Below are 23,575 nucleotides of genomic sequence, written 5' to 3'. Positions count from 1 at the left end.
GAGAGGAGTTTGTTTAAGTTGTAAAAAGTGGCCGCCGCCCTTCTGCTGAGTGATCCAATCTCCTCTTTGAGTCTCATTTCCTGTTACAATAAATAAATAAATAGAGAAAGAGAGACCACACGCGCACTCTCAATAACAGAATTTATTCCTCGGAGTGGAATTGAATTTATTTAAAAATAAAACGCCGGCGGCGTTGTTCCATTTGGCCATACTCAAACACAAGCGTTTTCAATTGCGGGGCATGTTACTTTTAATTACCACTCATGCGCGAGAGCGGGACGCAAAATTTATTGCCATGTTCTAACTGATCGTTGCGAGATATGTAAGCTGTTCTGCCACTCTCGTGAAAAAATTAAGCAAATCAACTTGGAGTCAGAGCTTTCAAATATTTGCAAGATAAAAATATATCCAAACAGGAGAACTAGAATTATTAAACAGAAACGTAAAACTAAAAACTGCTAAATAATTTTTCTTTAAAGACTTGAAGCATCTATCCAAAATAATTATTTGCAATGATAAGTGCAAAAAATCATGCAAAATTTAAATTTTTTTTTGTGATTTCTTGATTCAATGAAAATAATCTTGCAAATTAAAAAAATAATATTGTAAAAGGCGTTTAGTCATAAGTACTAAATCAAATAATATTTAATAATTAATTAAATTTTTAGTTTGGCAATTTGAAAATTGTCAATCAACTTTCTTGAGTTGAATTTTTTCCGACGTGTATACTTTCTCAAAGTTTTTGATAGTGTAAAAAAACACGGCCAAGGTGTTTGAAGACAACAATCAACAACGCCTTAAAAGGAACAAAACGAACGCAATGCGGATGCTCAGCAAATTGACATCGCAGCTACGCAGCCTTGCACTCCATATATTGCAACTTCTGCGTTTCACGGCTCGTCTTTTTTTTCAGCTCTATGTTTAGACAGGCTTCTTTTGTTTATCTCGTTACAGTGGCGGTGCGTGTGAAAGTGTCGCCGCGCATAAGGGCAAATATTAATAGAAAAAATCCGGCTGAATGCAATGGGATTTCGCATTGTTTCCTCGCAACACCATACTTATGCCCTAACATGCCATCAACACAAGTGGAGCGAACTCAACTTTGTTAGTATAATCGAACAATGCACTCTCTCTGTTATAAAAGTTATAATTCATAATTTAATGCTTGCGTTTCGTCTTATTATGTTTTACACTGAATGTGAGAGTTGCATAAGACTTTGTGTCCCACAGTGGTTACTTGTTAGTCTAGCCACCGGCCGCACACCGTAGAAAATTGAAATTATCTTTGCTTGTGTGGCAAATTTGTGTGTGAGCACGTGAGAAAGTATATATAGTGCCTTTGCATAACACCCACTGGTAACTCGACGGGATGTTGCGCCAGAATTTGGAAAATCCGCGTGTTGAGGAAAGATAGGCGGTAATTGACTTTCAAAGAGGCACTGGTCTCATTCGAATCATGAGCACTCCACTCAAAATGACATAGTATATTTCCTGATTTATACAATATCATATCTGATTGGATACAGATATTTTAATTTAAATAAATTATTAAAATAGTGTATGAATCATGAACATGTTTACTAAAAAAAAATTACCTTTATTATAGCTGCATAACAGTTTATTTTTAAGCTGAGATTTTTTTTATTCGACTCTGAAAAATTATGAAATTGATTAGAGCTACGGTTGTGATAAAATTCAATCTATGGAATTTTCCGAATTGGAAGTGAGTAAAATTAAAACACTAAAAGGTTTAAATGTGATTCTAGCGATCATAACTGACGCTGAAGTTAGACTGAAGTATAGTTTGACAGAAAATAAATATTTTACTTTTTGGCATAATTCATTTTTAGCTATGAAAAACATTACAAAAGTAACTGAAAACTGACAAGGCAATCTCCGTCAACATTAGCGATTTCTAAGTAAAATTCAAGATAAATAATAAAAATATTCAAATACATAAATCCTATAATATGAATTCATATAATAATATAATTATATATATTGAAAAAAAATTGAAAACCTTAAAGGAGAAAGTGCATTTCAATGGAAAATTATTATTGTGTATTATTGTTGAAAAATTCAAGCTCTCAAGACTTTTTGAATTATAATAATCATCAGCAAAATTTTACTCTAATCGCATAGAATAATTGCTCAACAGACCGTTTTATTATTGCAGTCAACCGGAGCAAAGTTCTCGAGTTACAAAACGCACTGACTATGTAAATACGCACGGCTGATTCGTATGATTCATTATCACTGGAAATAATGTATCGGAACATAAAACGCGACCTCCACGGCGGCAATCCTTGAGAGCCAGACGAGGCATTTCATATTTATTTATTCATTTTTCCTCTCGAGTCTTGCTCGTCTAGCTGGCGACAACTTTTACACTTTTTACCCAAAGAATTGTTTTATATGCGTAGTGAAGTGAGAGTTGAAAGATATAGCAGCATTTTTGTATCGACAGTGCACAAAGTCAAGTGGCCCCGTCGCCATGGCAACCTGCCGTGCCGATGCACATAAAAGATCCCCCACGTGTTAACTCTCGAAGCGGAGAGCAGTTTTTAATAATGATTTCGCCGTGCGCTCTGTGCACAATGCGTCTGTGTTTGCGCGAGGGTGGCACCCATGTGCGCGTGTTGCATTTGATTGCCGAGAGCGCAGGGAAAGCATAGGGAGGGACTTGCGATTCAAAAGGGTTGCACTTTCACTTCGCATTCAGAGGAGAAACATTCGCCTTGTAATGTGAACCTATAAACACATGCAAAATCTAATAGAAAATGCATCTTTACTCGTTGTGGAAATGTGGAGAGAAAAAACAGGAAAACTGATGAATACGATTTGCAACAATTTTATAATTATTGTCAAACCACTTTTGAAACTAAAAACGATACTTAAAAATGCATCTCTACTTCCATTTAAGTAGAGTTTTGAAAGAACACACAATTTTTCTTAATTTTATGGAATGAAGCGGTATTATATTATATGTTAAGACTTTATTAATAGTAAAATTTAAATTTTTAGTTTGCTTGTAAGTTTTGAAAATAATTATTTTATGTAATTAAAATGGAATAACCTGTCGCTCTAAATTTCCAATTTGTAGAAATTCATGATCATTTCTTACTAACTTTCGAAAAAATTTGAAACAAATTCCATTTCCATCAACGCTAAACAGGTTCCAAGTTGTGCTGCAGAACGCAGAGATTCTAAAATAGCCGCGTTGTATAATATGTATTCAAGAGGTACGGTAAATTCACGGCAAAATAATCAGTGCGTTTTCATTAAAGCGTAAAATTACATAAGCGGGAAGTCACCGCACCACTGCTGCCTTACTTAGTTAGTTAGTTGGCGAGATGGATTCGCTTGGTGCATAAAAAAATAAACGCCACCGAGTTCGATCCCGTTTTAATGGAAGACGATTTTTCTTACAGCTCCAGCCTCATAAAAATGCTTTACAAAGCGAAATTTATAAAGATTGTTATTCCAATTTGAAAGAACACAAAATTTAACTATATTATTAGAGTTTATTGAAAAATTTGCATTGAAAAAAGTGAAACAGGATTCATCGAAGGTTATTATTTTCCATCTAAAAACATTCAAACCTTGAGGGACTGTCTTGGTTGCTAAATCACTAAATTCGACAAAGTCTTTATTTTATTAATCTGAGATATGGTGACATTTAGTGAAAATTTAAAAATTAAGAAACTAAATTAAGATCAGGGTTATTAAAAATTGGAATAGCCCCTGTTTGAACCTTTAGGTGTGTTCAAGTGTGTTAAAAATTTTATCTCGAATTTAGTTTTAATAATTTCGGTGTCTTTTTAAACCAAGTAGAACAAAAATCATCAAGATGCCTTTTAATATACATATTTTTTTGCAAATTGTGTTTTAAAAAATTAGCTTCTGTCGCAAGGAAAGCATAAATTATGCCATTTTTGTGACGATTCAGCAGAAAAACCAGCGATGATGGCAGGTGGAGGTCGCGCAGGCAGTCATGCGGAGTGGTATGTCCCGGCCTTTCGTTCTTTCAGGTAGCGCCGCCGAACCATCAAGGATAATCTCATCGGACAAGTTGCTGAGCAAGTGCTTATGCAAGCGATTTTTAGCTCGGCGCAAATAGCGAAAAAAAATAACAACATGACGAAATAACTCTTCTCGCGAACGTGATTAATTTTCTGATTATTCGACGCTAAAGGTTGATTGTGTTTCAAAAAGTGAGCGGCCTTTTGCATTCGCCAAGCCACTTACTTAGGCACTGTTACGCTGGGACAAGCAGCAATGACGCCAAAAAAAGAATAGAAGGTACTTGGTTTTCCTTTACTGCAGAGCAAAAAAACAATAAACAAAAAGGAGAAAAAGCGTATAAGGTCTTGCCGACAGTCAGGGTCGTTCACGCTCTTGGAGCAATGGCATTAAGATTTTTCTCAAATACAGCAATTAAGATAAATCGTGCCTGTAAGAGTTGCAAGTATTAAAAGGTTATTTTGAATATTTCTATTAAATTATTTCACTGCGAATAAACGTAAGTTTGAATTACATGGCATTTTAGGATTTATAGGAACAACAAATATCATTACAAGATTAAAAATAAATAAAAATGGTTGAAATCTTTATAAAAATCGTAAAAATGTTATCACTCATTTTGGAATGCTGCAAAAATTCTGAAATTTGTAAACTTTATTTTATTAATTAAAATTTGAAATACTTTTATAAATAATAAAATTAATGGATAAACAAACAAGTGTAACAGGATGAAAAGTAATGCTTTTAAATTAAGAAAATACGAATAATAACTAAAAAAATTATCAAAATTATATTATGCAAAAAGTCTTAAAAAATAATAAAATGTAATGTTACAACACGTTTATTTCATATTTAATTTTATTTTATGTCCGATTTTTTTTTAAATTTAGGTGTAATAATCTGTATTTTATTAGTATATTCATATAAAAAGCTATAAAATATTAACTATTGATGTGAGAATGTAAAATGATGAAAGAATAAATAATGGAAAATTAATTTTTTATAAAAAAGTGATTTGCTTAAAACTTGAACAATTGCAAAAACAGTAGATATTAAAATTTGTTGCTTTTTTCGATTTACTTTTATTCATTTCCATCAGATTTTTAATTGAAATCCGTATAAAAATTCACGAAATTCTTCATTTTGAATAACTATTTGTGACAATAGGTAACCGCAGTTGGAGTCACGCAATTCTGACGCATGATATAGAGAGATGACAGGTGCTTTACGTGTTTGGCGGAGTGTGTGCTGCTGGTCTACTTCCCAAAAAGCAGCAGAATTATTGCGCATTCGATGGCTGGGCGATTTTGTCACCGGAGTGTTTACACCTGTAGGCGAAGGTCTTTGTTTCTAGCAGTTTTATTTACTCAGCCGAAACCTCAGCCAGCAGTTTTCTTGCTTGTCGCCCAACGCCAAAATAAACCCACAAGAGATAAAAAAAAAAAAAAAAAAAAAAAAAAAAAAAAACAATGCTGGTGCGGTTTTAGGAGTTTTTGGCGCTTTTGATATTTTCGAGCAGCTGCCAAAGAGAAGGAAGAATTGCTCTATTTAGTTAATAATTTTTTTTTCATAATTCAAGGAATTCAGATATAAAAAAAAACACGTTGACAAAATAGAACCGCAAGGAGCTTTGCTGTGCACACAGACAAGGATTCACTCGCTTGTTGGAAAGTAAATATCAGGCACGCACCGGCAGGCGCCGAGTGCTTGATAAAGTGGAAAAAACGCATGATCGACGCATTTTTCTGCTTCCTATCGTTGCTATGCGAATTAAAACTCATCAAAATGATGAGCGTCGTCTGCTATTTTAATATAAAAATCAACAACAAAAATTGAAAGTTTTATATTATTTGAATAACTTAATTTAATTAACTCTAATATTTAATGTAAGATAATAATAAAACTGTTTCTAATAATATTGATGTATAAATGGGTTAATATGTGGGATATTCTGGTCTTAACTTATTGTTTATTTCTATTTTTTCCTAAATATTAGTCTGAATAAAAAAAAATTGTAAAAAATACGGAAAATACTAAGAAAAATACTTCACATGAGATCGTTTGTAAATGAGTTTTTCATGAATTACTGATGGAATTATTATTTTAACAAATAAGTCTTCAAAATTTTGATACATAATTAATTAAAACATTACCCAAATAATTAATTTAAAAAATATTAATGATTCCACACAGGCTCTTTTAGAAAAATTTATTTAATTTCTTTTTAATAAATTGAATCTATAAATTTTAAAAATAAAACAAAAGGGAATGTGCTTCAAGTGCAGACGAGACAGTAGCTACCACTTGATTACAATCTGCATACTTAATAATAAGACTTACAATTCATAGACTACTAAAAATTTAGACTTACAGAGTTAGCCTTACACTAGACAAGCCAAAGTATATTTAAACCTTAATTTCTGGATAAAAGATAAAAAAATTTTCAAAATGCAACAAAGTAGGAACAGTATGTATTGTGTTTATTTTTACGTTTTGGTGTTTTGAGGTGCGCGTGACTTTTATCCCGCCGCGTTAATTTTGAGCAACCCGCTAACTGATTTTTCCCTGAATGGCACGTATGCACCTGCCAGGGCTTGAATTACGCGTCAAATTGTCACCACGTCGTTTTCCGTCTGAATATAATTCAAAATGAGAAGTGCTACAATGGCTTCTGTATCGTTAAAAATTCATGTCACAAAAAGCGCAAAGAGATAAAACGGAGGCACGGAAGCTGAAAACAATGAAATACAAGTACTTAATTGAGATGCATTAAAATGAATAACGTGCGTGTGAGTATCGAGGAAGTCGGAATATGAACTTTTAATTGAAACGAAAAAATTAAAAGCACGCTAGAGAACGTAGGCGTTTAATTAATAATTCTGTTCCTCATTATCTGATTATTTATAATTACACATTTTTTTCTCAGTTCAGGGACCTTCAATTTTCCCAAGACATTTTTCCCAGCTATGAAATATTAATTTTGTTTTTATATAGTTAAAAATTTTATATTATATAATTATAAATCAATCATATACAAATTTATAGGTAGTAAAATTGGAATTATAATAATATTTAACAATTATATTGCAAATTCATTGAATATAAACAAAAATAAGTAATTTAAATTAGTTAAAATGTAGATAAATTATTTGAACTACATCTTTTCAAGCTTCTAAAATTGAACTTTTCATGGTATGATATATTGTAAATAAATAAATAATTGTTTTTATGTTAAAACTCCTTGAATAGACAAAGTCGCAGACATTTCTGTGACGTTCAATCTCATCAGTAGACGATTTCTCTCACGCAAACACCTTGGAAATAATCGCTCCGGCTCAAGCATCAGGCGCGTGTTCGCGTAATAATAATATTATGCGGAAAGGATTGTCCATATAGGGTGATTTTCATTGAGTCAAGGCAAAGGTCGAATTTCAACCTCTGTCCGGCGCCAATAAATATTACGACACGGCCAATTTACCAATAAATAGCTCCAGGCACACAAAAATTGCAATGATTAGTTTAAATAAGTTAACTTAAATATTAAGAAAAAATTATTTTTACCTTTTGCAGAAACTTGTCACCTCGTCTCTTGATGAGCCTATTACAAGTCCATCCACAAAGGCGCAGACCAGGAACGCAAAACCTTGCTCTTGACACGCACGGGACTTGCAAGGTCGACGACGGTTTCACACCTTCTTGTTGTCCGTCAGGAGACAACGACCGCGAAATTAGGACGCAAATTCTCGGCGCACTTGGTGTGTACTACGGCGACATTCCGCCGAGGTCCGGATTCGTATCAAAGTACGCCGAAAGACCAACTGCAGAGAATAAGTGCGGCAGGAAAAGTTCTCCGGTTCGAGCGCCGTTCCCCCACCACCATCAAGCGTGACGTCACTTTTCGCACGTGGTACTGGAGATGCGGAATCATAGGTGGCAGCACCGCACGTGTTTACTACGAAGTGCTAAGAGCAAAAGGAGGCGTGACTTGTTATTCCACCGAGGAGATTTTCTAATGTGTGAATTTTGCGGATTATGATTATTAATCCGATTTATTCATCGTAGTAGGTCGTAGTGACATTTCCATCACAAAATAAGACGAAGTATTGTCTTTTTTCAGTCGCAAATCTGCACGATAGCCGGAGAAAAGGATTCTTGAGGGGCAAACATGACTTAAAACTAACCGAGCGACGTTTGCCCATCACTTGGGTAAAAATTAATTAGATTTATTTATTTGCTATTCTTTTCCATCTTAAAGGTCAACCCATTTCAAAAAGAATCTAATATGGGTATATAAATTATTCAAGACTGTAAATTTTACTCACCGTTGTCGCCAGTATGTATACATTATGCAAAGTTTTCAATGCGAATTTGCATTTCGACAAGTGTCAAGATTTACCATTTCTGACAAATTTATTTAAATTAAATTGTTAATCCTTATGAAATACCTTAATTTGATGAATGTGTTGAATCAATTTCACTTTTTTGTTGTACCTACAAACCTTTTAAGCGCTTTTGTTCTTGTATGTAACACATGATCTGCAATTTTATGCAACAGCTCTCACTTTTATCTGCTCAATACTATATGACGTAGTATAATTTTTTCTCTCGATATTTTATGACGTATATTTAATATTTTTTGACGCATTTTACCATTTCCAGAATGACATCAGTGGTGTCTTCAAACCATTTCACGCCGACAATATGCGACTTAGCCTGGGAAGATGTGGTTTTTCCAAATATTTTGGCCGGCCTGTCCATCAAGGACTGCTTCAGCCTTCGTTCTGCCTCGAAAGAGTGCCAATCCATGGTCGACGAATACTTTGTCAAAATCAGACGAGTTGACCTGTCGCAGTACAAAAATTTTTCTCCAGCTGCTTTTTTGGTAAATATTTTATATTCAATCTAAAGAAAGAAAAACAATATTTTAATAGGCACTAGCTTCAAATGCCAGAAACATTCGGTATTTGAATCTGGCCAACTGCAAATGGATGTCAGATGACCTTTTGAAACCAGTTTTCGAAAACAACAAACACTTGACCTTTGTGAGCCTCAGCTTTTGCACCGGCCTCACTGCTGCTTCCCTTCAACCATTAATTTTGAATTGCAAAGTAAACATTTGATTTTGTGAAATATTTTTCAATTTAATAATTCAAAATTTAGGAACTAAAAACTTTGAAACTGCAAAATTGCCACTGGGTGACGCACGGCAGCATTGAGGCACTTTCCTTCCACCAGACGGAACTTGAAGAGGTTGACCTGACCTCGTGCTGGGACCTTGGAGACACTGCAATCATCTCTCTGCTCGAAAAATTTAGAAAGTTAGTAAAAAAAAAAAAACTGAAGAGCTTAACTGGGAAAAAATTAAATGACGATTGTTTTCAGCTTAAAGATTGTCTGCCTCTGCAACATTTACTCCATCACTGACCAAACTCTGTTCGCCATCTCTAATTACAGCAAGAAACTTCAGCACCTGAATCTCAGGGGGTGCTGGCGAATCACTGATCTTGGATTAAGGTAATTTTTAAAATTAGTGCCGACATCAAACTGACATAATATTTAAATTTGGTTTCTATAAATTCTTTTTACAAAAATTACATTTTACAAAATAATTAAAACATCAAATTAAAAAATGGCAAATTTCTCCAGTTTCGGTTGCAATAACATTTAAATTTAATTTTTAATAACTGATAACAGAAGATATTATATAATTTAAATAAAAATTAATTAACTGATTGTTTGCTATATTGTATATTGTCTTTTTAATTTATAGGCTGATTATTTTGCTTTCCTTAAAAAAAAAGCAGTATAACCATCAAAATTTATTCTGTTTTTAGAATGGTAGGAGAATACTGCAGAAGTTTGCAGTCTTTGATGGTGAAGGAGTGCAGAAACGTCACAGAAGTCAGCCTGCAGTCACTCAGAGCGAGAATGTTCATTGACATCCAACCGCTGGAATCGCGCTACCTTCAGCAAGGTATTCCGGTTGGACCTTACGGGTACAATAGAATCAATTTGCAGATTTAACATTTCATGACAATTTAACCTTTTCCCTGAAGCGAAGTTAAAATTCTCACTCATTTGTCATTTGTGTCAGTCATAATCACGCTCAAAACGATAATTTGCCATTTTTGTTGCTCAAAATATTTAATTTGAAATTTTTGATTGTCGGAGATTATACAATCCATAAAAGACGCACTGCAATAATTTTTCCTTAAATTAACCAATGATGTTTTCAACATTGATCTCATTGATGTGAGAATTGTATGAATAGTCATTTTGTATGTGATCGGTGTGATTGTATTATTTTCTTAATTTAAAACTTACTTAAGGTTTCAGTTATATTAATCAAGATGATGATTACTTAAGTGTTTGTGTATTATGCAAAGGATCATGTAATTTAGGTTTTTATTTACTCACATAATCGTTTTTGATGAAATAATATTAAATTAATACGAAAATGCAACAATAAATGTTTTAACAAAGTTGAATTCACTCAATCGTTTGCAAATAATAACAGGACGTGATGGTCTTTTTACCCAAAACCACTCTTCCCCAGTCTGTTTGCTCATCTTTCAAGAAAAAGTATGGTCCGATTGCAACTTTGCCAATCACAACTTCGTGGCCGAATCTGCCATTCTTGTGCAACACACTCAGCACTAGCATGCTGTCTGCCAAAGTATTTTCGGGCAATTTTGGGAATCGAAACTTATGGTCAAAGAACAGTTCACCAGATTCTTCCAAGGGACTTTTCTTGGACTTCTCCGACTTTTCTTTTTTCCCTTTGACGTACATACCTGCTTTCAAGTAAAAGCTTGACGTTTCTAGTGGGAAAAAATTAAGAGGGGAATTTGAAAAATAAAAAACTAAATTACCTAATAATTTTTCGTCATGCAATTGCAAGCCTGACACTTGAAAGACATTTAAGTCAATTGTATTTTCTTCCGAGAACGCCAAAGATAATTGGACTAGACCTCTATTCTGAGAAGGCTGTAATTATATTAAGAAGATTTGAAAATGAAAAACATTTATTAATAATTATTACTGCAGATGTTCTTCTCAAGGGACTGTTGACTTGCTTGAACTTGATCAAGTCAGACTGTATCAAGGGATACAAGACGTGACCAATTGCGTCATACCTCTCCTGCCTGCCCTTTTCATAGACTGAGATTCGAAGAAAACTGCTGTCCAGAATGGCGACCCCATTCCAAATGAATTCTTCGTCCATGATTGGATTTGGGGACATTTTGACAACGTTGTGTCCACTATATCGAATGGGAATCTTTTTATTCTCAGGCATGACCTGGACCTTGATAAGAACAGAGTACTGCAGCGGCTTCTTCCCCTTGAATGGCAAACCCTGAATCTTTTTTATTGCAACCTTCAACCTGAAAAATGTTTAAAATTTATTCGGATTTTTTAGATTTTTTTCCTCTCCATACTGTCCGTGCTGGTATCCGGGCGTCAAAATGATGGAGCCAAAAGAATAGTCCTCTGTAATACAAGAAAATTTCTTGGTCGGACTTGGCGACGGTGAAGCATCACTTGTTTGCTGCTCGGCCAGGTACATTTCCAAGTTGAGTCCGTGCTGCTTTGCCACACAGGCGCTCTCCTCCGGGTCCCTCTCGGGCTCATTTTCAACAAAGAAATTTGATCCGCTTCCAACGGTTTGCTTATTTTTTGCTAAATTTGGTGTTGAACTTGAAAGTTTGCTCTTGAGGTGTTGAAATGGCAAGGTGAGGAAATCTCTCTTACGCGCCTTTCTTGTATCTTGGTCGGCCTCTGAGGTAAACGCGCGCAAATCGATAATATTTTATTAATGGAGTAATTATTTGTAATTATATATGTTGTGTTGCATAGAAAAATGATAGGGTCTCTCTGTTTCACAAGTGGAGAGATAAGGATGCCAAAGGAAAAGTAGCGCCTCGCAAGAGACCGTCAAAGGAAGGAAAAGGCTCTATTATCAAAAGCTGAAAGGCCTTGAGCCATTTTTTTTGTACATGAAGAAATTCGTTTATATTTGAATAATTAAAAAAAAAAAATCAAAATACCTGGTAATTCACTGACCGAAGCAGAAGCAGAGCTTTCAGTGTTATATAATTTCTCTTTGTGCGTTGTAACTTCAATATCTTTTTTTCCTCTTACAGGAGAATTAGACCTAAAAATTACAAATGTAACTACTTTTTTCTGTTGTTTAAAAAATTTGTTTTTAACCTGCTAGTGATATTCCTTTCATAATTAGAAGACAAATTGGTGATGCTTTGAGAGGACAGCCAACTGTTGTCTTTTAAATTCCCCTCGTCAAACTGATGTTTCATTTCTTCCTGCTGCGCCGTTCGCAAATCCGGGGTTGAGGCGGCGAGTGAAGGCGTGATGAACCTCTTTTTGCCCATGCCGCGCATTGGCACGGTCAACAAAGTGTTTGCGGTTCCGTGGTTACGACTTCCACTCTCACCATGAACTTAATTTTTTTATAATTTTACTACCTTGTTAAAAAAAAAGGTTTATTAAAAAACCTGGGGAGGCAGCTCTGGACCTGTCGGGAGAATTGATACCACTCCTGCTGCTGCTAGGGCTGATGCCCTCGTCCCGCACATCCTCCATGGAAATCGTCCCAGCTATTCTGTGCATATTAAAAAGTGCACCTGTATATGCTTGAAATTTAATTGGAGCAATTAAATTTTATGGCCCACATGTCGATCAACTGATATTCTTGTTCAGCAGATGGAAAATAAAAGTGGTGTGAGCAAATTAAAAAATTTGACATTAAATTTTCAACAAAACTTGATAGAGTTGAAAAATAAAAATTCGCATAATTGAAATTAAGAACTAAACAATAATTATTTTTCTTTTTAAATATAGAAAAACTATGCACCTTGAGACTTTCCGTCTTTTGTAAGCACCCTGGGATGGGCCGCCCCTGTAGTGACCATACTTTCCTGGGTCATGTCTGACGCCACCTGAACGCTTGGCCTTGTTGGAGAACTTGAGCCACTTGAAGCAGCAGAGGAACGACGACCACATGTTGCTTGACAATTGCAAAGTTGCGAATAAACTGAAGTTTGGTTCGGCTGCCTGCGACTGAGTTTGCGTGACATCCGAAAGAAAGTGGAGGAAAAGTCTGGTCTGATATTGTGGTGCACCCACGGCAATATAAAAAGGCAGTGGTTTTCACCGCGCAGACAGGAAGTTCTTATCACAAATGACAAGCAGTCCAGAAACATTATAATACATTTGACAGTCAGATTTTGCTCGCTCTTATTTTTAAACTAGAGAACTGATAGAGACGAAAAAAATATTCAATATGGAAATGAAAGGATTGAGAGCTAATAATACTCAAGATTGATTAATTGTGTAGTATGAAAGAAAACTTTATTATTTCCTCGTTCATAGCAGCGCTTCCACTCTGAGCTTCTTTGCATGAAAATAAAACACTGACTTCCTCAGCAATTTCCATCCCTCTTCGGACAGCTCCAGCAAAGAGCCGAGCAGTTTATAGTCCGACCAAAGACAATATCTTTTTTCTTTTCCACTGAAAATTGACTCAATTTATTTTGTCTTTTAGGTCGCTCATCTATTATTATTCCAAGATGAATTATTCCTGAAATGAGAATTGGAATGTTTCATTTTCTGTGGGAAAAAAATGCCAATAAGAGGTTGTTAACAAACGATGTGGGGGTGAAATTTCACAAGAACCGTCCGATTCCCGAATGAATAATATTTTTTTGCTCAATTTGGATTTCTCACTGATTGATATATGAAGATGCTAAAATAAACAATCGATTGATTTTCACACGCCAACCATGAGTTTGTCAAGGCGGAAAGCACGCAGCACATACCGGTCAGTTTACCTCAGTCGTCGCTGTCCCGCAAAATTCTCCGTGGGTCCGGTTCCCGTCCGTCCGAGGTTGCGACAAACCGCCACGTCCGTAACTTCTTAGCAGTCCGATTTTTTGCGACCGGCAATAAATAATATACTCTTGTGCTAATAGGGGGGTCGGTAAATCCGGAAGAAAAAATATCAAAGTTCAGAGCACAACGTGAAAAGTGTATTGTATGATCTACTCATAAATGATTACAATGTGTCATAATTATCTTAGAAAACTTAAACCAAACCAAACAACTCTGTGCTTTTTCCATTAATTGCTAAGTCCCAGCACACACCCATCTCATATAATTAAGATACTAAACGTGAATCTTCCGAATAGATAAATTTTGGAAACGAATGGGAATCAAGAGGTAAAATGTCTGTTTCTTTGTCTTCTTCCTAATCCGAACGATTTGATGCGACGGTACCGTTGTTGTCCGAGCGGCGTCGACATAACCGAGAGCGCGGGCAAGCGAGAACCGTCCGTCGGCGTCCAATTAATACGGGGTATAGCGGCGCTGGGAATTAATACCGCGATCTCCGACGGGAGGTCTAATGAAGAGAAAACAGAATAAACGTCATTAAAGGCAATCAACAGCAGCTGCTTCTTCGAGTCAATGGCGAACCGCTCTCGAATTAAATTTTACTAAGCAATTTTCGCAGGCGGCGAATTTAAATTTTTTTCTCTCTCAAACGAGTCTAACGGGCTGCAGTAAAGGTCTGCAAAATTTTAAAACTCACCGTCGATCATCAAAGCAGTCACGGCTGAAGTCCTCGTACATGGACCTGCGAAAATTTATGGAAACATTTAGAATTTTGTTAAGTTTAAAAAATTTGAAAGGAAATTACTGTTCAGGGTCATATTTGCTTTCTAGATGAGTGGTCCTTGAACTTGGATACATGCAAATTAAAGTCAGGTGTCATGCCTAGAAAAACATCTCACCTCTGCGGAGGCTCCGCAAATCCACGACGAGTGAAGAGAGGCTCAGGGGCCATGTCATCGTAATATGAGGCCTGACGGGCAGGGTCTCTCATCATGTCCAGGGAGTTGCCTCGCATGCCCATGCCAGACGAGATGGGGGCGTCCATTCGACGAGCGCCCATGGCAGAGCCGTAGCTCGAACGTTCCCTGCTCATCATGTCCCGGGACATCATTTCCCGACCCATCATGTCACCACGAGAGCCCATGTAGTCGCGGGGCTGGAAAGAGTCACCCTTTTTGAAACAAATGAAAAAACAAATATAATTAAAATCTCTTTGGCAGAGATTTTCATGAAACTTACTCCCATGCGGTTCATCATGCGCTCCCTCATGTATGGAGGAGGGGGAGGTGGGTAAGGGTAGGGCTCACGCCTTGAGTACATCGAGTCTCTGTAGCCACCACCTCTCATTGGACCCCTGGAAAAAATCAGGAAAATAACATTTTGTAATGTTAATCTAACTCAAAAATGCTATTCTTACCCAATCAGCTTGGGGCACTCCTTAGACCAATGACCTTCTCGGCCACACCGGTAGCACTGCTCAGGGTCGCTCATGCCAGGGCGGGTCCTCACCCTGCTGGTGGAAATCTGCACCTTAATAGGCATGCCGTCCAGCATGTAACCGTTCATTTCACCAACACACTTGTCAATCAGTTCATTTGACTCGACGTGCTAAAGAAATAATTTTATTAAAAAATTCTTACTTTTTAAATTAGTATTAAATTTACCACAAAGCCGTAGTTCCTGATGATGTCACACTCAACCACGGTTCCGTAGCCGGCAAATAACTGACGCAGTTGTTCTGGCTTTGTCTTCTCACTAAGGTTTCCAACAAAAATCTTGGTAGTTGGTGTGGCAGGGCCCTTTTTGCTGACAGCGGCCTCGACCTTCATGGGCTGGTCGTGCACCATGTAGCCGTCCAGGTTCTGGATGGCGTCACGGCCGGCCTGTTCATTTTCCATATGCTGTAGAGACAAATTTTTTTAGTAAGCTTCCCCAAAGTGTGAATTTATCTCCAGCGTACCACAAAACCATAATTCTTCATCACATCACATTCGACCACCTTTCCGTACTTCTCAAACAGAGGCCGGACGTCGTTGACGGTGGCATTGCTCGAAAGATTGCCAACGAAGATTTTGAAAGTGCCTACGCTGTGTGTTCCTGGCATGTTTGCTGCTGCTGAAAGAAACAAGCCAAATTAGGTCACGGCGTCTGAAAAGAATTCTTTATTCTCTGGGGGAACAAAATGCAACAAAAACAGTAAAACGGCGATTTTGAGTATGTAGAGGCTTTCTACATGATTTATAAATCGATTTTAATTTCGTAAGGCATTTGAAGGCACGCCATTAATTAGAAACTGAGTACGTATGGGGCAAATGAACTAATAATTCGAGACGGAGTGATAAGATTTTAACACGAAGTAAAAAAAGCTCCGGTTTTGATAAGCCGGCAAGTTTGTGCGAGGGCACCGTGGGGTAACCAACAAACACATACAACGAGAAAAATTCATGTTTTTGCAGGGTAACTTGCTCATCCGGATCAAAAACGTTCAATTACGAAGCGATTGCAAGTCCGAAATGCGCTTAAAATGCTTACTTACAAAAATATTTGATGAATTTGCCTTCTTGATTTTGCGGTGATCGCAGTAAACGTAGGAAGTCGGGAGTAAAAATGGCGTCGTATGCATGTTTCGGACGCGATCGTGATTGTTCGATTTTAAGCGTGACGTCATCAGATTCCTGCAATCCGATTGGCTGTTTTCACTCGCGGGGCATTTAAACTTGTAAATAAACACCGAGTGAGATACAAAAATTTCAGAACTCTGATATTTTGATCATTTTCTTTGAGAAGATTGTTTTTTTGTTAATTAAGAGGTATGGAAGTTAAAGAATAATTTATAAAGAGTCTTAAAATTTACATTTTACACCACTGAATTACAGGCCACCTCTGGAAAAGGCATTCGAGAAAGCATGTCGGGCATGAACTTTCAGAAGAAATTTAACACCACACCTCCAGACAAAGGTAGTTTCCCACTGGACCACGACGGAGAGTGCAAAACTGAGATGCTATATTTCATGCAGTGTTTGTCAAAGAACAATAATAACAACTCAGAGTGTCGGCCAGAAGCTAGGGAATATTTAGACTGTAGAATGAAGCACGGGTTGATGCAAAAAGAAGAGTGGAATAAACTCGGATTTAAAGAAAAAGAGTAGCTTTCAGGTTGAAAATATTAAAAAAAAAAAATTATTTGTGATATTGACTGCCAATAAATTAGACACCATTAAATCAATCTGTAATTTTTTCTTAAAAATCCAATTTTGTTTCAACTTTGTGACATTTTATTAATAATATCTGAGTATACAAATCTATTTGACATACATTATCTGCACTTTCACTTCAATCAGTGTTTCATAATCAGTTACAGTCAACATGCATAATACATTAATAGTCGCAATACACTTGTTAATGTGTAAGAGGTCCTGCAATATAATAAAATAATGAAGAAGCTCTACAAAGAGGATGGCATCTTGAAGTCCAATAGATTATCAACAAGTTTCTTTAAGTGGCACTAAAAACTTAGCTCCTATTAAAAGATGGCACTATATGAGCAAAAAGAAACACCACCGGTGGAAAAAAAATTAGTCAACAAGAAAAGAGTGGCGAAGCATCACAAAAGTTGAAATTAAAATTGTGCTCCAGCCAAAGGACTGATAAAGAGCATCTAGGCTTATTTACAGATACTTGTTAGTGAGACATGTTCGAATTTAAGTGTATAGTTATTTACATTATGTTTTAGCCATTAAAAACACTATACATGCATTCAGTCTTGTTGTCTGTTTCTTACAACATACAATTGCATATTCAAGCAACAAAGTGAAGGAATGCTGTAAAAAATATGGCATAACAAATAAATTATCAATTTCAGCTAATTCCGTTACAATTATTTTTGCTCTGCTTGTGCTGACAATCAATCAAAATATTTATTTACAGAAAGCTTTTTTTGTACTTTCAAACACTAAAGCACGATAAAAATTTTCATGAAGGCAGTTAAATCGACAATAGCCAGTGGTGGCCTTTGACAGTAAGCAAAAGGCTTCAAGTTTCAGCCAAGTAGTGAAATTTCCATTGCAGATTTGAGTCAGAAAGCACAATCACAAGAGGCACATTGACATTTAAGCAAATAAATGAAAATAAAAAAAAGTGTCACATTGCTTCCATCAGGTGAGGGATCTTGAACTGAACACCATAGTAGCAAAAGGTGCGTCATTTTTTCTATATATCACTATTGCATTGTAAACAACATTACAATTTACAATATATGGATATTGCAATTGCTGCTATATAATAATTCCATAATTTACATGGCATGGAGATAATGTTTCTTTCTCTTGTCTAAAACTAAAAGTAATTTTGATTGTCATTTTACACTTCCCTCTTTGACACTGGGACGGCTGATTGAACTCAAACCATAACCATCTTGTAGTCATTGTATCCTGGATAGCTGTACTCTGGCTCCAACTTGTTCAAAGTCTTCTTCACTCTCAGTGCTGTTAATCTTACATTTGGATTCTGATGCCAGCACTCTTGCATGACTTTGGAGAAACAGTGCAGGATCTGAGAAAAAATTTAATCAATGACAAGAATTTTGCATATAAAAAAATAGCATACCTCATCACTTTCCCATCGGTCGGATATTTCTGGCCGGATCCCCTTTATGTTGACCACTTCGTGCATATGTTCAAACGAAGGATCATTCGGTACGCAATCATAGAAAGGCACTTGATAGTCGTCTACTTGATTCAGTTTGTCACCAGTGTAGCATCGGCGAGCAATCTCCCACAGGACTAGGCCAAAGGAGTACATGTCGGCCATTCTAAATGACTCAAAAACACTGATGTTGATCCTTTCGTCAAGCACTTCGGGTGCCATGTAACGTCTGGTACCCACTCTGGTGTTTGGCGCAATGTCAATTTCATTCCTTTCGCTAAAAAAATTAAAATTCAGGATCAACATTTAAATTTCTGCTTTGATTAAAATTTACCTGAGGTATCTAACAGCCAAGCCAAAGTCGGCAATCGCACACTGCCCGTTTGTCTTGACCAAAATATTTTTGCTCTTTATGTCTCTGTGTGCGATTCCAGGCTTTCCTTTTGTTCCGAAGATTTCAGCATGCAAATGGGCAATACCGCTGGCAGTGGAGAGTGCAAGGGTGAGACCAGCTTGTGGATCGACTGCATTCATCTGCAAATAGTCGTGTAAGGAACCATGGGGGTGGTAGTCGGTGATCAGTAGCATCTGCGTCCAAGAACCCGTGCCCTTGATGTCGGCAGCAATAAAACCTTCAAGAATTTTTTTATTTATCTTTCTTATAAAAAATAAGAGGAAAATTTACCCAGAATATTTTCATGGCGCATCATGACAGTCTGGTAGAGCTCAGTTTCTCTAAACCAGCTTGCCTCCTCGGTGGTGAAAAACACTTTAGCTGCAACCCTTTCGCCGCGCCACCTGGCCAACCAAACTTCTCCGTAGCGACCTTTTCCGATCGAACCAACCATTTGCAACTGTTTTGCAATTGTTCGTTGAACCTAAGATTAAATTAAAATGATTAAGCTTGATATTTAAAATAAAGTTGATGGATTTTACCAGGAGAGGAAGTCCAGACCCCGAACCAGAGCTCTGGTCTATCAACTCTTCGATGGTGCCACTGTCGTTACATAAGTAGGGGTCACAGCTTCTGGCCACTTGGTACGACTTAGTCAAATCTTTCTGTCTTTTGTACCTGGGAATTTTGGATTGAAATGTTAGCATCAACCGAATTTTCATGAAAATTAAACTACCTTATGTAAACTAGTGCAATAATCAGCACACAAATGGCAACAAAAATGACCATGGAGATCAGAAAACTGATCATGGGCAGGTGGTCCGTCCAAAACGGTTCTGGGGGCAGAGGTTTGTATTCGGGTTCCAGGTACTGGTTGCACATGTCCTCCTTGTAGCAGCACAGTATGTTTTTTGGCACTTCGTGTGGCACCAAGTAGCCTTTGCACTGCAAAAATAAAATTGTAGACCACCTTGGAAGATTTTCAAGAGAAAACTGCAAACCTGCATAAATCCCGTTTCGTCCGGCGGAAGGCATCCGTATGTGTAGTCGGGTTCATACCTCCGGGTGGCCGAGTTGAAGACGGACTCGACGGCAGCAAAGCACCGGCTGTTGGGTTCTGCCTCGCAGGTTCCATTGGGCTTGTGGTCTGGACAGTGGCCTTGGCAGTAGCAGGTCAGCGCGTGAACTGCAATCATGGAGGGGGGAGCAAACATTAAATTGCAGCACAATGATCATCTCAACCATGAAGGTTTGATAATTCAAAAGATAAATTTACATTCTGCTGAAGTAGGCGAGAGTGCATATTTATCTCTGCCCTTGCGCTCAGAGTGAGTGCATGATCTCAATTTGAACACTGTGAATTGAGATATTCTTAAAAGTTTACTTTTTTCTACGTCTTTTTTACATTTTTTTAAATTTATAATTGCTTTCGTATAGAAAATTTAATTTTTAATAAAAATAAAATCACAAAAGTTAAAAAAAATATGAAAAACCTCATTCATTGAACTTCTTTAAAATTCATGTTTAACAAATAAATAAATGTTTTTTATTTTTGTAATCGATCCAAGAAAACAATATAATAATAGAGAACAAAATTTAGAAATTACTTTCCAGCTACTTAAACTGGAAACAAACGCTAACACAGATACAACAAGAAAGCAGTCTAGATTTATGATCTGAATTGATGACTAAATTACAGCTATGGAGCTTCATAAATATGAGGGGCTTAGAAAAGAATAATAATTTAGAAGCTAAATTCACCGTAGTTACCCATAACCATATAATTGAACCAATATTTAGAAAATATCATAAAATTTGATTTCATTTTAATCTGAAAACTGTCACACAAATTTAATAATCTTTTCCCATACAGCAAAACCTCTCAAATTTAAACACAGGCTTGGTAAAAAAAGACTTAAAAATCAAAAATATCAACCTAGTTCTTGCTAGTTCTCCAGTTTTTATTATAAATCCGGTATCAACATTTTTATTATAGATATTCCTCCTCGCAACTTTTTCTCCTACTTTTTTTCATTTCTAAAACACGTAAATTCAGCAGCTGAAAATAAATCTGTGCGCAACCTTGGGTTGGGATGCTGGGCGACTCGACAAAAAAAAACTTAAAAAAATCCCATACAGCCCACGCAGGGAAGCGTGAATCTCCAGACAAATTCTCTCCACAAGTGGTCCCGGCGGCCAACAAATGAATTGGAGAGAATCTTTTCCACAAACACCGCGAGCTAAGAGGGGGAGGAAGCATGGACCGCCGCCGGAGTGGCGCCTATCAACAGGCCACAGGAGCAACAGGCCCGCGACAAGGCACCAGGCAGGCGGGCACCTGCCCTCTCTCAAGCAAGATGCGAAGAAGCAACACCCGCTATTAATTGCCAACCGCTTGCCTTTCCTTCTTTTAACCTCAACCCTGCAAATTATATTGAATTAAATGGACAATAATGATTATCCGTTTATAGAAAGGGGGCGCCTGAAGGTTCCAATTCCGCCTGATTGCACAAATAGGCGGCAGACGTCTGGAAATGTTGATGGAAATTCGGCGACTTCTCCAATATATTTTACTTGAATATATTGCGGAAAGGAAGTGGCGACTAGTTAAAAATAGTTTCATTTTGATTTGAAGGGTTTTAAATTTGGAGCCAAGAAATCCCAGAATTAAGCAGAAAATTGTCTATGTAAATTAAAAAAAATTAGATTCCATGATTTATGTTGAAGAAAATTATAACGAACAACACTTCCGGCTTAATATTTCAATATAATTCGGATGAATAATAATTAGAATAATCTCTAAAAGATTTTTTTTAAATTATATTATAAACATCTTCTCCAGGCAATAAAACATAGTAAACTTCGCTATTTTTATTTATTATTTCATATTTTTTCTTTATATAATATGTATATTAACCTGCACCTCTTTAAAATATTAATTTTAATTGACCAATTGTTTGATAAAAACTTGTAAATTTTGATAAAGGTTTGAAATGAAAATAGCCCATTTTTTGATAATAGTAACAATTAACAATGATGTAATTTTAGAAAGATTATGTTTAATTTTTCAGTAATGATGCTCCACACCTTTTTATGTAGTGTTAAAGAACAGAATGTTAAAGAAGGAAGTGCGGGAAGGTTTTGTCTGGCGTTCATTGTTTCTAATTAAATCGTATTTGATGTTATCACACCACTTCCGCCGCTCTGTTCTCATGAATGGATTCAATGGACACAAGTTGGTATGAAAACAAACCAGATATAAACAAGATTAATCAATGGACGGGATAGGCCAACCCATAAGTGTGCGTACAAATTTGATATAAAAACAACGCAATAATTACGAAAGCGCACATAATTTAATAGCATCCAAATGAATTATCAAAAAGTACACAAGAAAGGAATTCATGCATGACCAAACCAGTGGAGAAGAAAATAAGCTTGTTTTTCCTTCCGTTTACTTGAACCAATTATTAAAATCGTAAAAAAAACATTTTTTTTTAAATTATGAAAATGAAATTAAGATATTTTGTTTAAATCAATCATTTTAAAAATTCGAACTAAAATAATAAGATAAATTCGTTTGACCGAAATTCTTGTTGCGTCTCAAATAAAAACAGCAAAAGGAACGAGGAAAGTTAAAAATAATTTTGTAGAAATCGTCGGAATTCTAATCGCAGACAATTAGCGCGCAATCCCTTTTTACCTCCGAAAGTTTTCTAATAATTTGCATTAGAAAGAAAACCGAATGCAAATTAATCGGTCGAATCCTGATTCGAAATCCACGTCACGTCAAAATTCTTGACGGTGCCAACCTTTGCAAGGTCATGTCGAAAGGAAGGTACAACTTCCCACCCGAGCGCCTCGGTAAAAGAATTGGGGCTAAAAAAGTCGCAGCGATTTTACACCAATCGATAAACAGGCGGAGTTATCACGTGTAGAACGTCGGCGGCCGATCGAATTTGGCCGCCGTCGGCCCTTTGGCTGCCGAGGGCGATAGAAAACGCCAACAGCATCCCAAAGGATCCCAGTTGGGCATCAATGCAGACTCTGTCACTTGGTCGCAGCATTTTGTTTTGGTACACAATGGCACGAACCGAGGCACGAACCCGCACCCCAATTTCGCTCAACATTCTCCCCATCAGCAAAATTAACTCACCGATTTCGCTTTTCCCGGCCAAGATGCCCAATCCTAAAAGTATGCTGGATTTACTCCGTAAATTTCCACTAGCAGCCATCTCTGCTGCCATTTTTATCTTACTCTGACGTCATTAAAATCAAAGCAAAAAGATTTCTTGAGAATTGGCGCTGCTGATCGGCGGCGGCCACTCGAAGCTGCCCCAGGGGCGGAGCCCAATGGCGCCAAAAGGCAGACGGTATCTTTGAGCACGAATTTCTCAAATAATTTTTTGGTGAAAAACTAAATATAGTGTTTATGCATGTTTCATTTAAGCACAATTTCAGATTTTAAATAAATTTTTGAAAAACTTCTTTGGCATGTTATTATATTCCAGAGTTCCTGATGACAGAATTTTTGCACTTTTTTGGTAGATATGCATATATCCTCCGCTTAAAATTTTTGTCAGGAAACAACATCAAGGTCTAGCA

General features: G+C 36.6%; 6 protein-coding genes across 14 annotated transcripts in view; 2 read left to right on the top strand and 4 right to left on the bottom strand.

Moving 5' to 3' along the window:
- LOC132194807 (SH2 domain-containing protein 4B-like) overlaps nucleotides 1-7,863 on the bottom strand; it is a 31,325-nt gene extending 23,462 nt beyond the window's left edge. Inside the window, exon 1 of the mRNA XM_059616317.1 lies at nucleotides 7,585-7,863. The gene's annotated coding sequence lies outside the window, so the exon portion shown is untranslated. The remainder of the gene's footprint in view (nucleotides 1-7,584) is intronic.
- A 113-nt stretch (nucleotides 7,864-7,976) lies between these two features.
- Nucleotides 7,977-10,511, top strand: LOC132194848 (F-box/LRR-repeat protein 15-like). Of its 2 annotated transcripts, none has more exons than XM_059616406.1 (7): nucleotides 7,977-8,084; nucleotides 8,141-8,229; nucleotides 8,683-8,905; nucleotides 8,955-9,131; nucleotides 9,184-9,341; nucleotides 9,406-9,537; nucleotides 9,858-10,511. In XM_059616406.1, exons 3-7 carry the CDS (start codon nucleotides 8,684-8,686, stop codon nucleotides 10,045-10,047), a joined length of 879 nt encoding a protein of 292 aa, XP_059472389.1. In that variant the 5' UTR covers nucleotides 7,977-8,084; nucleotides 8,141-8,229; nucleotide 8,683; the 3' UTR covers nucleotides 10,048-10,511. The 2 variants fall into 2 exon arrangements, with proteins under 2 accessions (XP_059472389.1, XP_059472401.1); XM_059616418.1 differs by having other exon boundaries at nucleotides 7,977-8,088.
- On the bottom strand, nucleotides 10,262-13,166 carry LOC132194791 (uncharacterized). Its single transcript, XM_059616293.1, has 8 exons — nucleotides 12,896-13,166; nucleotides 12,537-12,643; nucleotides 12,235-12,481; nucleotides 12,072-12,178; nucleotides 11,463-11,802; nucleotides 11,066-11,408; nucleotides 10,896-11,010; nucleotides 10,262-10,844 (listed from the first exon to the last, which is right to left on the bottom strand). The coding sequence occupies exons 1-8, from the start codon at nucleotides 13,042-13,044 to the stop codon at nucleotides 10,513-10,515; spliced, it is 1,740 nt and encodes a 579-aa protein (XP_059472276.1). The 5' UTR covers nucleotides 13,045-13,166; the 3' UTR covers nucleotides 10,262-10,512.
- Nucleotides 13,167-13,368: 202 nt separating this feature from the next.
- On the bottom strand, nucleotides 13,369-16,625 carry LOC132194814 (RNA-binding protein lark). Of its 8 annotated transcripts, none has more exons than XM_059616358.1 (9): nucleotides 16,363-16,461; nucleotides 15,893-16,047; nucleotides 15,597-15,833; nucleotides 15,350-15,540; nucleotides 15,172-15,286; nucleotides 14,832-15,103; nucleotides 14,738-14,779; nucleotides 14,630-14,674; nucleotides 13,369-13,621 (listed from the first exon to the last, which is right to left on the bottom strand). In XM_059616358.1, exons 1-9 carry the CDS (start codon nucleotides 16,400-16,402, stop codon nucleotides 13,591-13,593), a joined length of 1,128 nt encoding a protein of 375 aa, XP_059472341.1. In that variant the 5' UTR covers nucleotides 16,403-16,461; the 3' UTR covers nucleotides 13,369-13,590. The 8 variants fall into 8 exon arrangements, with proteins under 8 accessions (XP_059472341.1, XP_059472377.1, XP_059472361.1 ...); XM_059616378.1 differs by lacking the exons at nucleotides 13,369-13,621; nucleotides 16,363-16,461 and adding exons at nucleotides 14,048-14,440; nucleotides 16,469-16,625; XM_059616386.1 differs by lacking the exons at nucleotides 13,369-13,621; nucleotides 16,363-16,461 and adding exons at nucleotides 14,048-14,440; nucleotides 16,469-16,614 and having other exon boundaries at nucleotides 15,893-16,044.
- Nucleotides 16,480-17,718, top strand: LOC132194878 (cytochrome c oxidase assembly protein COX19). Its single transcript, XM_059616462.1, has 2 exons — nucleotides 16,480-16,742; nucleotides 16,809-17,718. The coding sequence occupies exon 2, from the start codon at nucleotides 16,839-16,841 to the stop codon at nucleotides 17,079-17,081; it is 243 nt and encodes an 80-aa protein (XP_059472445.1). The 5' UTR covers nucleotides 16,480-16,742; nucleotides 16,809-16,838; the 3' UTR covers nucleotides 17,082-17,718.
- Nucleotides 17,177-23,273, bottom strand: LOC132194798 (bone morphogenetic protein receptor type-1B). Its single transcript, XM_059616304.1, has 8 exons — nucleotides 23,127-23,273; nucleotides 19,972-20,156; nucleotides 19,707-19,915; nucleotides 19,513-19,648; nucleotides 19,262-19,454; nucleotides 18,911-19,208; nucleotides 18,538-18,853; nucleotides 17,177-18,483 (listed from the first exon to the last, which is right to left on the bottom strand). Exons 1-8 carry the CDS (start codon nucleotides 23,215-23,217, stop codon nucleotides 18,331-18,333), a joined length of 1,581 nt encoding a protein of 526 aa, XP_059472287.1. The 5' UTR covers nucleotides 23,218-23,273; the 3' UTR covers nucleotides 17,177-18,330.
- Between the last annotated feature and the right edge of the window lie 302 nt (nucleotides 23,274-23,575).

This window comes from Neocloeon triangulifer, unplaced genomic scaffold (genome assembly GCF_031216515.1).
Source record: "Neocloeon triangulifer isolate White Clay Creek 2 clone unplaced genomic scaffold, ASM3121651v1 ptg000001l, whole genome shotgun sequence".
Lineage (NCBI taxonomy): Eukaryota > Metazoa > Arthropoda > Insecta > Ephemeroptera > Baetidae > Neocloeon > Neocloeon triangulifer.
This window is presented reverse-complemented; position numbering and strand designations above follow the sequence as displayed.

Coding starts and splice junctions, on each gene's coding strand:
- LOC132194848 (XM_059616406.1), top strand. CDS start 8,684: ATGACATCAGTGGTGTCTTCAAACCATTTCACGCCGACAATATGCGAC. Junction 8,906..8,954: donor TTTCTCCAGCTGCTTTTTTG/GTAAATATTTTA, acceptor ATATTTTAATAG/GCACTAGCTTCAAATGCCAG. Junction 9,538..9,857: donor ATCACTGATCTTGGATTAAG/GTAATTTTTAAA, acceptor TTCTGTTTTTAG/AATGGTAGGAGAATACTGCA.
- LOC132194791 (XM_059616293.1), bottom strand. CDS start 13,044: ATGTGGTCGTCGTTCCTCTGCTGCTTCAAGTGGCTCAAGTTCTCCAAC. Junction 11,011..11,065: donor CCTTGAGAAGAACATCTGCA/GTAATAATTATT, acceptor ATATAATTACAG/CCTTCTCAGAATAGAGGTCT. Junction 10,845..10,895: donor GCATGACGAAAAATTATTAG/GTAATTTAGTTT, acceptor TTTTCCCACTAG/AAACGTCAAGCTTTTACTTG.
- LOC132194814 (XM_059616330.1), bottom strand. CDS start 16,402: ATGAGCAAGTTACCCTGCAAAAACATGAATTTTTCTCGTT. Junction 15,287..15,349: donor GAGTGCCCCAAGCTGATTGG/GTAAGAATAGCA, acceptor GATTTTTTCCAG/GGGTCCAATGAGAGGTGGTG. Junction 14,441..14,629: donor GACTGCTTTGATGATCGACG/GTGAGTTTTAAA, acceptor TCTCTTCATTAG/ACCTCCCGTCGGAGATCGCG.
- LOC132194878 (XM_059616462.1), top strand. CDS start 16,839: ATGTCGGGCATGAACTTTCAGAAGAAATTTAACACCACACCTCCAGAC.
- LOC132194798 (XM_059616304.1), bottom strand. CDS start 23,217: ATGGCAGCAGAGATGGCTGCTAGTGGAAATTTACGGAGTAAATCCAGC. Junction 19,455..19,512: donor GGTCTGGACTTCCTCTCCTG/GTAAAATCCATC, acceptor ATTTAATCTTAG/GTTCAACGAACAATTGCAAA. Junction 18,484..18,537: donor ACCGATGGGAAAGTGATGAG/GTATGCTATTTT, acceptor ATTTTTTCTCAG/ATCCTGCACTGTTTCTCCAA.